The sequence below is a fragment of the Uranotaenia lowii genome, chromosome 1 (assembly GCF_029784155.1).
Source record: "Uranotaenia lowii strain MFRU-FL chromosome 1, ASM2978415v1, whole genome shotgun sequence".
Taxonomy (NCBI): Eukaryota; Metazoa; Arthropoda; class Insecta; order Diptera; family Culicidae; genus Uranotaenia; species Uranotaenia lowii.
The window spans coordinates 203,310,912-203,324,941 of record NC_073691.1 but is presented as its reverse complement, the minus strand read 5'-3'; the positions used below and the strand labels follow the sequence as shown (position 1 = coordinate 203,324,941).

Sequence of the window (14,030 nt, the reverse complement as noted above, 5' to 3'; positions counted from 1 at the left end):
GTCGACTCGTGACAGTTGAGTTGCAGCGATGTTATCGCTGAGCAAATAAATAGAGAAGGTGCGCGTGAGTCGAGCCAGCACTTGGTTTAAATTGAGAAACTTGAATTTTTAAGTTTGACACTATAATAAGCTTCGGATTAAAAAATCAGACTCGGGAATCAGTTCAAGATCATCTTCTAGGTACGAATCCTTTGGATTATTTTTTGGAAATAGTTACTGCATGTGACAAAAAATTACAAAAATGACAAAAAATACAAAAATAACTACAAAAAAAATAATAACGACAAATATGACAAAATTACAAAAGGGACAAAAATGATAAAAATTACAAAAATTACATACAAAAATTAAAAAAATTACAAAAATTACAAAAGGGACAAAAACCACAGAAATAGACAAAAATACAAAAATGACAAAAAATTACAAAAATTACAAAAATGGTCAAAAATGCATAAAATGACAAAAACGGCAAATTTGGTTCTGCTTCGTTTTTGTCAGATTTTGCCAGCAAAATTCATTCCAGAAAAAACGTATTTCAGTGGCACAAAAATAATCAAGTTTTGTTAATTTCGCTGCTTCCACCAAATTGCACTCATTTTCTTCCAAAAAGGAAGTTTTCTGCCAAAAAATAGCGGAAATTTAAGGAGGAGGATGCAGCCTCCCAAAATACAGATTTGACGAAGGTATATCTGAGTGGGAAAAACTGATGAATAACATGACTGGAAAAAGGAGCGCCGCCCGATGAGAGATACCAAGGATAAAGTAGAAATATTCCTAACAAAGAACGATATCTAAATATTTTATTTCAATTTTTTTCATGAATTTCCATAAGATTACCTTTATTTCCTTCATTGAAAGTTTTCGGTCAAACGAATGGATTTTCAGATACACGCATTCGTAACTGTCACATTTCTACATGAACTAAGCTTTTTCTCTTTAGTTGAGTCGTTTAGACTTATTGAGTTTCCTGGATGCTAGAAATTGTTTTAAGAAATAGAGCTGCACGATCTTGTTTATCTTGTGTTTTTAAGCGTTTCACTGCCTCGGTGACGTTGGGTCAGGAGCTGTTCGTTTACTCCATCAAAAACGGGTGAAGATTCATTTCCACTACCGTTAAGCTATGACTATCAATGAAGAATTTCCTGATTGCTGCGATCTTTTCGGATCATAGCATAGCATAGGGTGACTACACACATCTTGCTTTGGCTGATACACGAGGTACATTTGATAATCAAGAGCAACGCTAGATGCCAAAATGATTATCTGGATTCAATATTCATTCCAAGTGCTGCTCTTGAAGATCAGTGTGGTACCATGATGCACACCGTGACAAGTCAATGTAATCATAAAAGGGATTATCTGAAACAGCAAAAATAACTCTTTAGGTGCAGAGAACTCATACGACCCATAAAGCTGTTTCGGAAAGGTTTTGGAAGGGATGTTTAAGTGGGAAATCTTACATGGCAAATAGGATTGACGAAATATTTATGTATAAATATAATTGAAATAAAATGAAACAATCTCACCAAAGTCCATTAATAGGCGATGAGGGAAGCAGGCAGCTTAGTTGATTTGTATTTTATGGTCCGGTTGTACTTATGACGATCATCCCTGCACCTTTCAGTCACTGATGCTTGATAATCCAGGAAGTACTTTTGAATCACTTTTCAGGATTTGAGTGCTTCTTTTCTTCTGCGAAATAACTCAATCGTCACTCTTATCCTTACAAACATTTCGAAAAAGAAGTTCCAAAACAGATAAAAATCATTGTATTTTCACCAAAAAAAAAACAAATGAAAAAAAAATCCTCTCGTAGCATCATGCGGCAAATATGTTTGAATTTGTTTGAACTTCCATACGCGTAAAATGAATACTAGAACTTGAATCAGGACTATGCAAACATTAATAAAAGACTCTAAGTAATAACAACAAGTTTCGAAACAATTTTCTCACAATTCATTACAAAAGCACTTATTGGAGTATGTTTATCCCGGATTACGAAGAACGAACGAATTCAATAAAAAAAAATAATACTTAGCTTCGCTTTACTGCAAGCTACGATTTCCTCCAGAGAACCTTCCGGGAAGAGAATTTATTGGATCGATTTTCGATCGTCTGATTCTGCTTAACTATCGGAAGAATTTGCTAACTACATGACCAGTGTAGACATGTCACTCTTCGATTAATTTCTTTTCAAAAGTAAATTTTTTTAGTACAATGATTTTGACACACGCGGAAAATTTTCTTCGTCTTTTTTCGTCAAAGCCTACTTCGGTTCTTCCTGCTGCGATCTTTTCCGATCAATATACAAAAAGACTGCAGCAGTTCTGCTGGAAAAAAAATGAAGATTTGAAGGTTTGCAGATAATATGCGATGGAAGCACAAAATTAGATCTGACAGGCGTTTTGGTTGAACAACAATGTAAACAAAGTTTTTCTAAAAAGTTAATTTTGTTTATAATGTTTGGACAATATTGAGTGTGTTTGAGATTAAACGGTAAGTAGAATGAAAGGTTTTTATCATATCTCTTGTTTTTCTGCTCGGTTTTCGTATTTATTAGGCAGTAATCGCTTGCTAAAAATGGGGATATTTTTGTGCTGTTAAAAATTTAAATCTTAAAAAAAAATATCTCATTCGAAACACCAGATTTTGGAAAAAAATTTACTACCAAAATATGTGCAAAGAACAAATTTATTTTACAATAGCTTAGTCACAAATTAACCCTCATCCTTCCCTGAAATTTCTTTTTTCGAATGTAACTCAAATATGTTTCTTAGACAATATTCACCCACAACACTTCAGTTTTCCGTTATTCAAAGTTTAAGAAAAAAAAAATCCCAAAAAAAATCTTCGGAAAAAAGACAGTAGATCAGCTACGGAATGCTCAGAAAATAAAATTCACTTAGTGTCGAAGAAAGCTGAAGTTAGAAGCTATAAGTTGCACATAAGGATATATTTTTTGGATTTTTTTTAAGATCATAACCGCAGAAAATGTAAAAAAACAGTGGTGTAAAAACCGTACTTTTCAATCAATGATCCGTCAAAATTGTTGAAGTCGCAGGAGATAAATTTTGAAAAGAGAATTGGAAAGTTGACGTAATTGGGCACATTTTGCATTTTTAGATTTTCAAAATACGGAACAACGCAACGATTATGTAATCACATCATAAGAATCGGTATGAAATTTCCATTCGGATGAATATAAATTTATTGCGAAAATCTTGCGTGAATATACTCAAAATCCTATGCAAAGTTAAGTTTAAGTGCAATAAAACCTGTGAAGTTGAAAATTGACAAAAAGTTCGAAAAACAGCTTCTTTTGTAAATTCTCAAAAATTCTGTATTTCGCATTTTTTAAATCTAAACATGAAAAATTTGCCAAATTTCGTCAACTTGGCTGGCCTCTTTTCAAAATGTATGACTTAAACAATTTTTACGGTTCACTGACTAAACGGTATGGTTTTTAAACCACTTTTTTACAATTTTTGTGGTCATGATCTAAAAAAAAAATAAAAAAAAAATATCCTTATGTGCAACGTATAGCTCCTAGCTTCAGCTTTCTTGGACGCTAAGTGAAAAAAAAATTAGCATTCCGTAGACTTAGACTTAGACTTTGAATGACGGAAAACTGAAGAGTTGTAATTTTGTGAAAATCGGATGAGAAACAAGAAAGATAAAGCGGTTTTAAGCGAGGACTGCCAAACTGGGTTAATAAACTAACTTTTTCCTTTAAACACATCCTTCAAAATAAGCACATTTTGTTGTTTCAGGAGCAAGTTGAACACATCGAATCGGTAGCATTGGACTCCCCTATTGTTGCTGCTTTTGCTGAAGGAGATGAAATGATGGTCGAACGGCAAAACATGCAACACTGGTCGTTTGGAAATGGTGAGCATCGCTTAGGTTCGGAGTTTGCTAAATGAACTCGCTTATCAAGATAAAAGCAATTATTCTATGGTCATCATACTTTAAACTTTGAAGTATGTAAAAAAAATCATAGAAAGTCTGCTAATTAGATGTTTGAAATTGAATGAAATTGTAATAATTTCTAACTTTTTGATGCTGAAACGTTCTCCGAAAAATCTTGAGTTAGTCGTAGGTAGGCTACATGCATGTAATTTTGAAAGGACTATTACACGTTTTCATCTTCAAGAAATCGATGAACGGGCTCCTACCAAATAGAAAAAAAAAATAGAAAACAGGTCGGAAACATGGTCGGTAGGCCGAATGGATGCTAGGCTGATAAGTCATTTTAACGCTTGTCTGCATGTTATGCCGAATGGTCGTTAAGTCGAATGTTCACTTGGTCTAATAATCGTTAGGAAGAATGGTCATCAGGCCTAATGGATACTAGGTCGAATAGATGATAGGACGGACGGTCATTTGGCCGAATGGTTGACCTACTGATCATTCGGCCTAACATGCAAGCAAGTGTTAAAGATGTTTTATTGGCCTAGCAACCATTTTGCCTAATGGCCATTCAGCCTAGCATCCATTTGGCTTATCGTTCATTCGGCCTAATGATCATTCATCTTGAGGACGTTTCGACCTAACATCCTTTCGGCCTAATAGCCTTCGGCGGAATAACCTATTCAGGCTAGTGGCCTATTTGGCCCATTGTTTTCAGCCGAATGACCCAGCCTTGAGTTTTGATCTTCAAAGAAATTGTGCCAAATGACATCTTGACAAGGTAACATTGATTGTAGAACAATCAATGTATGTGCATGAAAGTGCCAAAAAAGTGAACTTAGCAAATGAGTTAGAACAAATGATGGTAAATTTCCATAAAAACATGTGTATCGTTCATCGACTCCTTGGAGTTAGAGCCAGATGAGCTAAAATTTTGCATGGGCTCTTCTGGCAGGCCAAGGAACGATTTTAGCCCTTAGCGTATTGATTCCGAAACATACCCCTAACTAGTGTGCGTATTAAAAAAATCTCCACTCACCTTCTCGCGCCTTCAGGTAGACCGTGTTGGCCACGATGTTCTCTAATTCCATTAGTTCCAGGGTGGCGGCTTTTTGTGAACCGAACGGCGCCGAGAGAAAGAAATATTTTCAAGGGCTACCTTTTTCCGGTAGCAAGGAGGGGAACGATCCTTGACGAAGTTGTTTGGGGATAAACGGTATCCCTAAGCACGCGCGCGTGGAGCTTGTGCGTTTTTTTCCGTTCTTTAAGTTGAGCTCCTGACAATTTGTGTAAGTTTTTTTTAACGTAACCGATTTGGATCGCTCTGCCGCGGTTTATCTTATCTAAGCGCGTTCGTTAGCTCGCTCACTCTTAAGTGGTCGACAGGGCTGGTTGCGATGATGTTGTGGGTGGTGATGGCGAATCTTCTTGATACATAATAATTTGGATTTTGGCACAATCAGCTGGCTTCGGAAATCGCGCACACTTGGACCGAGGACTGAGATTCCGCGGGGCACCGAGGCCGTTTTCTAACAAATATTACACACTGGAGTACCGCACCAAATCCGTCGTACCCCGAATGGATGGACACAAACACTTGAGAAATGTATACGCTCGCCCCGAGAGTCGTCGTTCAATTTGCACTCGAATCTTCACACCGATTATCTCCTCCACTTGTTGATGGAATGGATAAACATTTGTCGTCGTTTGCCTCGGCCCGTGTCGACGTCGTCTTCTTCTTCTTGTCTGCTACTGCTCCTGTTACTGAGGTTTTGGGCGCCTCAGTCGTCCACCTTCGATGGAGTCTCTTCATCAACTCAACGAACTCTTGGTGGCTACCTTACAATGGAAGCTAATCGCCTAGCTGAGTTGTAGCTTTATCAGATGATACCTGGGAATTTCTTTTTTTCCTTTTTCACTCGAGCGCCACCTTTATTCTTGAATGGATCGGTACTAAGGGTGCGTGCGCCGATAATAATTAAACACTCACATCAAAAGCAGGCTTTCTTAGAAGCACAAAAAAACCGAAACCGAAACTTGTTTCGTGGTCGATCGACCAACCAACTAGCTCTCACTCGATCTCTTCCTTCCAATGAATGACCCGCATCAAAACAGCTTTCGAGCACCGAGGAGGAACTCACTCAGAGCACCATTGACGACTACGGCAGACCCGAGAGATCCGTGGTGGCATTGGCAGGTGACCGGTGACCGGTTTTCATTGCCAGGCGCCGGCACCGACAATTTTTCTTCTTTCGCACAAAACCGCACACAATTTAACTATCTAAACGCCCGACGCGATTCGACGCCTCAAACACGCACCAGCAAACGCATCAACGAACCAAAACCGCAAACAGCTGACGGTGTCGCAATTTGGAAACGCACCACCACGTCGAGTAAACAACACCACGCTTGGAGAAATCTTCTTCGTATTCTGACCGGAGAAGGTTGCTGCTTTAAAAATCACACACTTTATTGGAGCCAGCAACAAATTATTTGACCTTTTTTTCTCTCCCTTTTCGAACAATTTCATGTAACGGGTAAGCAAAAGCCTGACGTTCTGATGGGCAGCAGCGATTCTGTAAAAAGGGAAAAAAGAGAAGAAAAAAACATCAAAGGTTAAGAGGACTTTCCATTTTGTTGATTGGCAATGTTAAATAAGGTGCGGTAGACAACGCGTTATTGTATGCTAAATAAACCTGTAAGACGGATAGGTATTTGCCGATTTCTACTGCAATTAAACAAAGGAAAAAACCTTCCAGGACATTGAACGAGACAGACGATAATAGTTCTTCATGAAGGAAAGTTTCGAGATTTGATTTTCGAAAAGGGGAAAATTTCCTGAGCAATGAAGAATAAATTGTAAATTTTGTTTCTTTTTGTTAAGAGAATATATTAATACACGAGTGAGTACATTTATATGCGACAGTAGGCTGAGTCGATTTGGGGTAATTTTTTAATTTCCTCAAACCCTGGGGTCTAAAAGGCTTCGTTTTGGTTCAAAACTCATCCATGATTTTTTGCGGAATTTTTAGGTAACGTTTACATGAGTAAATTTGAACTTTTAAGTTTGTATGGGAAAATTTTATATTTTGTAATGATAAATTTACATCATTTTTGTTTCTTCTGTGGAACCGAGCCTGCTTATAGTTTTTATGCCAATTTATAAATTTTCAAAAAGAAATTTTCCGCCATATCAATAGAAAGCTATTGGCCTTTTCATGAAGAAAATCGATAGGAAAAGCAATTCGGGGACACTCGGTCGTGGCCATGGCCGATCTGTCTGGTTCCGGAACGAAAAATGTCGAAGTTCTCGGATCGAGACTTTCAGCATATTGATAGAAAGCTCCATGCCTCTTCATGAAGAGAATCGATAGGAGAGGGGATTCGGGGATCCAAAACTTTGACATATTTCATTCCGAAATCGGACAAAATGAGCATAGCCACAGCTCAGTGTCCCCCAATTTTTCTAAAGATTCCCTTCATGAGGAGGCCAAGAGCTTTCTATTAATATGCCGCTAGTCTTGATCCGATAACTTTGACATTTTTCGTTCCGGATCCGGACAGATTGGCCGCGGTTGCGACTCAGTGTCCCTGTACCACTTCTAAATAACATTTTCCCTTAATGTCAGGCTAAGAGCTCTTCTCAGATTAGTTATGATTTGATAACATAATTTTTCAATATCACGAAATCAGCTGGATTACCCACATAGTCGAAGCGGATTGTCCCAAGTTTGAAATTTCAGGACAATTTCAAATAAGCATTTGTCATTATCTTCTCAATGACGCGACAATTCATGATAAAAAAGGTTGTCGCACGGAGAGAGAGTAAAGAGAAAACAACAGGTCGACTTTATCGCTTGGACAATATCAGGGACAATTTGATTCACTGCACAAAACCCATAAATCAAGTAATTTTTTATCGAAAAATTCGATAAAATCAAGAATACCTTATTAAAAATCTCATCTTTCACAATTTTGTTTTGTTCTTGTTATCTTCCAGATATTTGATAAATTTTCCGAAATTTCCATAAAATACTTAAAACTTTATCTATTTCCCCGGGTTTTTTGAAAATTTCGAAGGGGACAACAGGCAATCTTAAATAAATTTTTCGATCAAAAAATTTGCTTTAGTTTAAACATTTTACACCCGGTGAAATGTGAGCAGGGCTTTTGTTTTGTGAACAGCTTTTGAACTACTTGCGTAATTCTTTGCCCCTCGCCGTCACAATGTTGATGGGAAACGATAAAGAAACCAATCGCATTCGTACCCACATTGAAACACAGATGGGTCGAACACATGGGATGGTGCCCGACCGGGCGAGGGGCAAAGAATCACAAAACAAACCGTGAAGAAAATCAGCTTTCTTCAGGATAACACTAGATTTCATAAACAAAGCATAAACAGATGATGTAGGCGACTTAATATATGCAATGAATGTGAGCATCTTCTTGACTGGACTGCAGTTCATATCGAAAAACACCGTTTAAATATCATATGAACCGAAGATTACTATCCTACAAATGGGTCAAACTAATTTATTGCAGATTTGTTCAATGTTCTCATAACTTATCCACAAATTCGATTCTTATTGAGTTTTTTTTGTTTTTAAAACAGGACAAACTCAGAACCTTTTAAAAACCAATTTTCTAAAATCAGGAAAGTTCGAAAGTTTTTCAAAAATCAGGACAGTTTCTCGAAAATCCTGAATAGTCAGGACACCTGGCACCTCTGACAAAAGCCCCGAAGAAATTTGCAGTGTAATGGTTCCACGTTTGTCGTCAGATAGCGCTATTCGTGTCTGCCGTTTTCTCATGGGTCGATTCACGATGACGTAATTCCCTTTTGTGGTGACAAATCGCACGTTCTTCAAGTTTTAAAGCCTAGTCCACACTAGGAGACGGTTCGTCTCGAGACGGTCTCAGCGTCTCCCATTTTCTTCGGGAGACACTGAGACCGTCTCAGGTTTCCAACAACAACAACAGACAACAAAGTTCGTCTCATAACAAAAATCGCAGTTCATGTTGCCTAGTGTGGACTAGGCTTAAGAACGAAAAATGAGGTGCGGCAAAATTTTTCGAGCAGCTGCACGGTCAAGAAATTTGACTGAAAACTCAGTTTGAGAATGTCGAAAAACCAGGTCCCATTTTGTGAACTATATTTAGCGAACTTTTGTATTTCTTAATGGCTATCTCTCCGGGAATGAACAAAAAGTTGAAAATTCTTAAAAAATCGGAAAGGAGGTTTGTTTATTAAAATGTTTCAACATGTTTTTAAAACACTTTTTTCAACATATTTCTTCTGGACCAACCTTCTTTACATTGAATATTCTGGGGCGGCGCTTCTACTTGAAACAAAAAAATCCCATCAAATGACTGTCTAAGGTTGATGTCATGTTGAGGCGACAATGCGTCGCTTTGCGTTCTATGTTCCAATAAGAAAGCAATACAACGCATTGGTATGTCATACTGGCGCGTCATGGCGCTTTGAAATTCACTACAAATAATCATTTCTCTACATCTGATAATGCTTGGAATCGTCTCCTTTCTTTCGGGAGCCATTAAAAACTCATCAGATCATTATCCAGATTGCAAGAAATCCGAAATTCCAACAGACAAATTTCCTTGCTATTTTGCGGGAACTAATAATTCGTGAGAAATTTCTCACCGATCAGGATATTATTTAGTTTATTATTACAAATTCGGACGGATCTTCGAACTATTGTTCTTAAAACCCGGAATCACTGCTTCAAACCGAGAAAAAACAATATTCCTATAGGATTTCCCACTTGTGGCCCTACAAAACACCCTGGCACCAGCTTTGTCGCGCTTTCCAATTCGCTCAGTATGACAGGTATGCGCTTTTTCCATGGAGATTGAATGAGAGCAGGTATGTCCTGTGAGAGCGTCGCAAATCAACGCGCTGCTTGTCGCCTGAGTATGATATCAGCCTAAATGTGGAAAGCTTCTAAAGAATTCGAGTGTGCCGAATCGATTGTCCGGAAGTTTCTTCTGTTATTTTGACCGGAAGCTGTAAACAAATGCACATACTTGTACGACAACACTATTCAGGGACAGAAGAATCCAATAAAGGAAAATCCTCCGGTAAACATACTGAAAGAAAATGCTGAACTACATATTCAAAATATTTACGATATGATATTTCCGAGGTATAAAAATTACGTCGGATAGTTTAACTTTTAAGTTTAAATCCATTTATTCAAAGCTTTCTTTTTTCAGCAGGATTAACAAACAAAATGACTGATTTTTCATTATGTGATACTGAAACATCTAATTTTTAACAATTAATTTCCTTCTTAATTTTGTTTTATCCCAAAATTAAGCTGAGAACTATTGCTAAAAACGTGTGAATAAGAATTAAATGAGGGCCCAAATATTAGTGAATTCCCGACAATGATTTTAATCTAAAGCTTAGAATCGTTATCAAAACACCATATTATTTCACACCCGTTCACTCACGTCCAATCGCTTCCAGTTCTTCTTTGTCCAAGGTATGTCGTGTATTACCAGGTAAGGCTAATCACGTTGTACAGTTGTGTGTGTTAGGATGCGCCCCTACACAAATGTTTGCTGAGCTTCCTCAGCGTGTAGAATTGGAAAATAAGGAATCAAAACAGGAATCGCGAAGTGTCAAAAACAATGAGGTTAGGCAGTGAGTGAATCGACCTATTAAGTGGTGTATATCGGTTAAAGTATATGTGCCATTGTGCCAAATCGCCATACTGAGTTTCTCTTTAAATTTTTCATACCAGGGTCAGATTTGAAGTTCGAATATATGTAAGCTGATTTACCCGAAGTTTTATGCTATTGATTTTAAGGGACGTTTATTTTGAAATTATCCTCTACTGAAGTATAAACATCCTGTGTTTATACAAGTTCATCGAAGCTGTCAGCTACTACACCGCACTACACCAGTTCACTAAGGTGAGCTACTCTACTATTCAACGGACCCGAAGAGCGAACGCGATGATTGTCCACTAGCTGCAGTAGTAGTAGCCGAGAGCCCCAGCGATTTTGGCGTGATCGCCCGACGAAGTTGATCCTCGGTTCCAGATAAAATAGCATGTACAGTAGACTGCCCCATTAGGGTGGCCCAAAATTGTACTATGTCTGGGATGTTGGGGGCTCAAGCTTCAAATGATAGCTTAGGGTGTAAGAAACAATATTTTATATGGCGGCGACTCAGAAAAATGATGTTTAGAGGTCGCACTGGTTCGATTTTTGAAAAAATGCCATTTTTTCGAAATTTTGTCCTAATAACATTTTCAGATCTTGAAAAAGTATCAAACATGTGTCTCTAATATTTTTTAAATTTTCTTTATAATGTAAGTTTTAAACTAAAAATTTATTGGGACTATTTTGGACTCTCAATTTGTATGTATGATTTTTTTGATTACGCAATGCTGTGAATTTTTGTAAAAAAAATAAATAAAATTAACAAAAAAGTGTACTTTGGATTAAGATTTTTAATCAATATTGAATTTAAAAGATGCGCGACGTTAAAATGTGCAACTTTGCAGAAGAAAGTGTACAGCTATGACTTGTCGTTTCAAAGTAATTCAAGTTTCACTGTGGAAAAAAAGTCACAATTTTCAAATTTTTGCTAAGAATTGCTCTATATTATGATGTTGATGAGTTTCGAGCAATCAAAGAACCAAATAAACTCCTGATATCAAATTTTTTCATCCTTTTATCGATCCTTAAATCACCAGAAAGAACCATTCCAAGTTTCTAGATTTTTTATTGATTGAAGGTCGTGTTACCCATACTTGGGTGACGGTTTGGTGAATGTGTTATGGCTACAACCACTAAAAAAATTTAAAATAAAAATCTAGAAACTAGTCATGGTTATTTCTGCTGATTGAAGGATCGATAAAAGGATGAAAAAGTTTGATATCAGAAGTTTATTTGGTTCTTAGATTGCTCGAAACTCAACAACATCATAATATAGAACAATTCTTAGCAAAAATTTGAAAATTGTGACATTTTTCCACAGTGAAACTTGAATTACATTGAAACGACAAGTCATAGCTATACACTTTCTTCTGCAAAGTTACACATTTTAACGTCGCGCATCTTTTGAATTCAATATTGATTAAAAATCTTAATCCAAAGTACACTTTTTTGTTAATTTTAATTATTTTTTTTACAAAAATTCACAGTATTGTGTAATTAAAAAAATCATACATACAAATTGAAAGTCCAAAATAGTCCCAATAAATTTTTAGTTTAAAACTTACATTATAAAGAAAATTTAAAAAATATTAGAGACACATGTTTGATACTTTTTCAAGATCTGAAAATGTTATTAGGACAAAATTTCGAAAAAATGGCCTTTTTTCAAAAATCGAACCAGTGCGACCTCTAAACATCATTTTTCTGAGTCGCCGCCATATAAAATATTGTTTCTTACACCCTAAGCTATCATTTGAAGCTTGAGCCCCCAACATCCCAGACATAGTACAATTTTGGGCCACCCTACTGCCCCATATTTGTATGGGAAATTCAAAACCTGTGAAATGTTATGCGCTGCAGGCTGAAATTGATCCTAGCCCTAGTACAAGATCTCATGCCAAATTTGGGCCAGATCGGATAACGGGAAGGGGTCGCTCAACGAGCCTGAAGTTTGTATGGGATTTTGAGACATTTTGTTCGGGAGAAACATGAAAAACCAGTTTTTCATCAATAACTTTGGTTCCCGTCGGCCGATTTCTTTCAAAAACGGGTTTTCTTAAATCCTAAATTATGAAAAACATTTCATCCGAAGACTGCATATCGATAAGGGTTAAGACAAAAAAGTTATTAGGCTTCCAAAATGGGCTAACTTTTTTAAGGATGGTATTCATCACTGTAAATGAGTCGGGGCGGTCGAACTTATTGACGCCTCATTAGCAGTGATGAATACCACCGTAAAAAAAGTAAGCCCATTTTGGAAGTCCAATAACTTTTTTGTCTTAACTCTTATCGATATGCAGTCTTCAAATGAAATGTTTTTCATAATTTAGGCTTTAAGAAAACCCGTTTTTGAAAGAAATCGGCCGACGGGAACCAAAGTTATTGATGAAAAACTGGTTTTTCATGTTTCTCCCGAACAAAATGTCTCAAAATCCCATACAAACTTCAGGCTCGTTGAGCGACCCCTTCCCGTGATCCGATTTGGCCCAAATTTGGCATGAGATCTTGTACTATGTCTAGGATCAATTTTAGCCTGCAGCGCATAACTTTTTCAAAAGTCGGGTCATTTGGGGCACTCTAATGTACAGTACATCTTCAATTCCGGTAACCATACACAGAAAAAAATACTGAGCTTTACATTTCATGTAAAATTTGATTTCATGTAAAATTCGGTCAGATGTGTTGTATACTATAACGCAGCCCTGAAAAAAAATACATGCGTTTCCTCATTCGGGTCAATTTGTTGTAATTTTACATGACTTTTGCTTGAAACGATGTTTGAAATCAAAAACATTGCAGTCGCGCACAGGGTGTGTCTTATTGTTTTCCAATTTTTTAAATGAAAAGTGAAAAGAAATCTTTTTAAAAAATTTCACCAAGAAACAAATAAAGTTTTATTGCTTTAATTAAAAAACCTAAAAATAGTATATTACTCTAGAGAAATTTATAGACCTTATTGGATAGAAGTGATATATTGTTCTCAGCTAAACAGTTCCCCTCTTGTTCATTTCTAAATATATTATAAACATAAGAATAACTCTGACCGATAAGGTTGATTTGAAATCTGACATTTAAAAATGAATGGCACAAAAAGTAGTCAAACTTTTGGTAAGAATAAAAAAAATTGCAGAAAAAGGTCAACAATATTCTTAATTTGTTGTTACAAAAATTTCAGCAAAGTAAAGCTATTTTTCTCTTTGTTCTTGGATTTAAGTATTAACATGTTAATTAAAAAATCAGGCTTATGGACAATTATATAAGTGAATCGTTTAATATTCATACAAACAAATGATTCGCTTCATTACCCTTCCCTCAAATCCCATCATTTTGCAAATACATTTCAATGTACAACGAATTAATATCAAGTAATATTACTCAAAAAACATTCTAGGGGAACATAATGCTACCTACATTGAAAAAGAAAATGA

The 14,030-nt window shown here is 36.5% G+C and overlaps 1 protein-coding gene across 1 annotated transcript in view; it reads right to left on the bottom strand.

Annotated features, from left to right (window-relative positions):
- Positions 1 to 6,485, bottom strand: part of LOC129738305 (G protein-coupled receptor kinase 2) — a 175,453-nt gene extending 168,968 nt beyond the window's left edge. Inside the window, exon 1 of the mRNA XM_055729490.1 lies at positions 4,949 to 6,485. Coding sequence (XP_055585465.1) covers positions 4,949 to 5,000 — 52 coding nt within the window. The 5' untranslated portion in view covers positions 5,001 to 6,485. The remainder of the gene's footprint in view (positions 1 to 4,948) is intronic.
- Between the last annotated feature and the right edge of the window lie 7,545 nt (positions 6,486 to 14,030).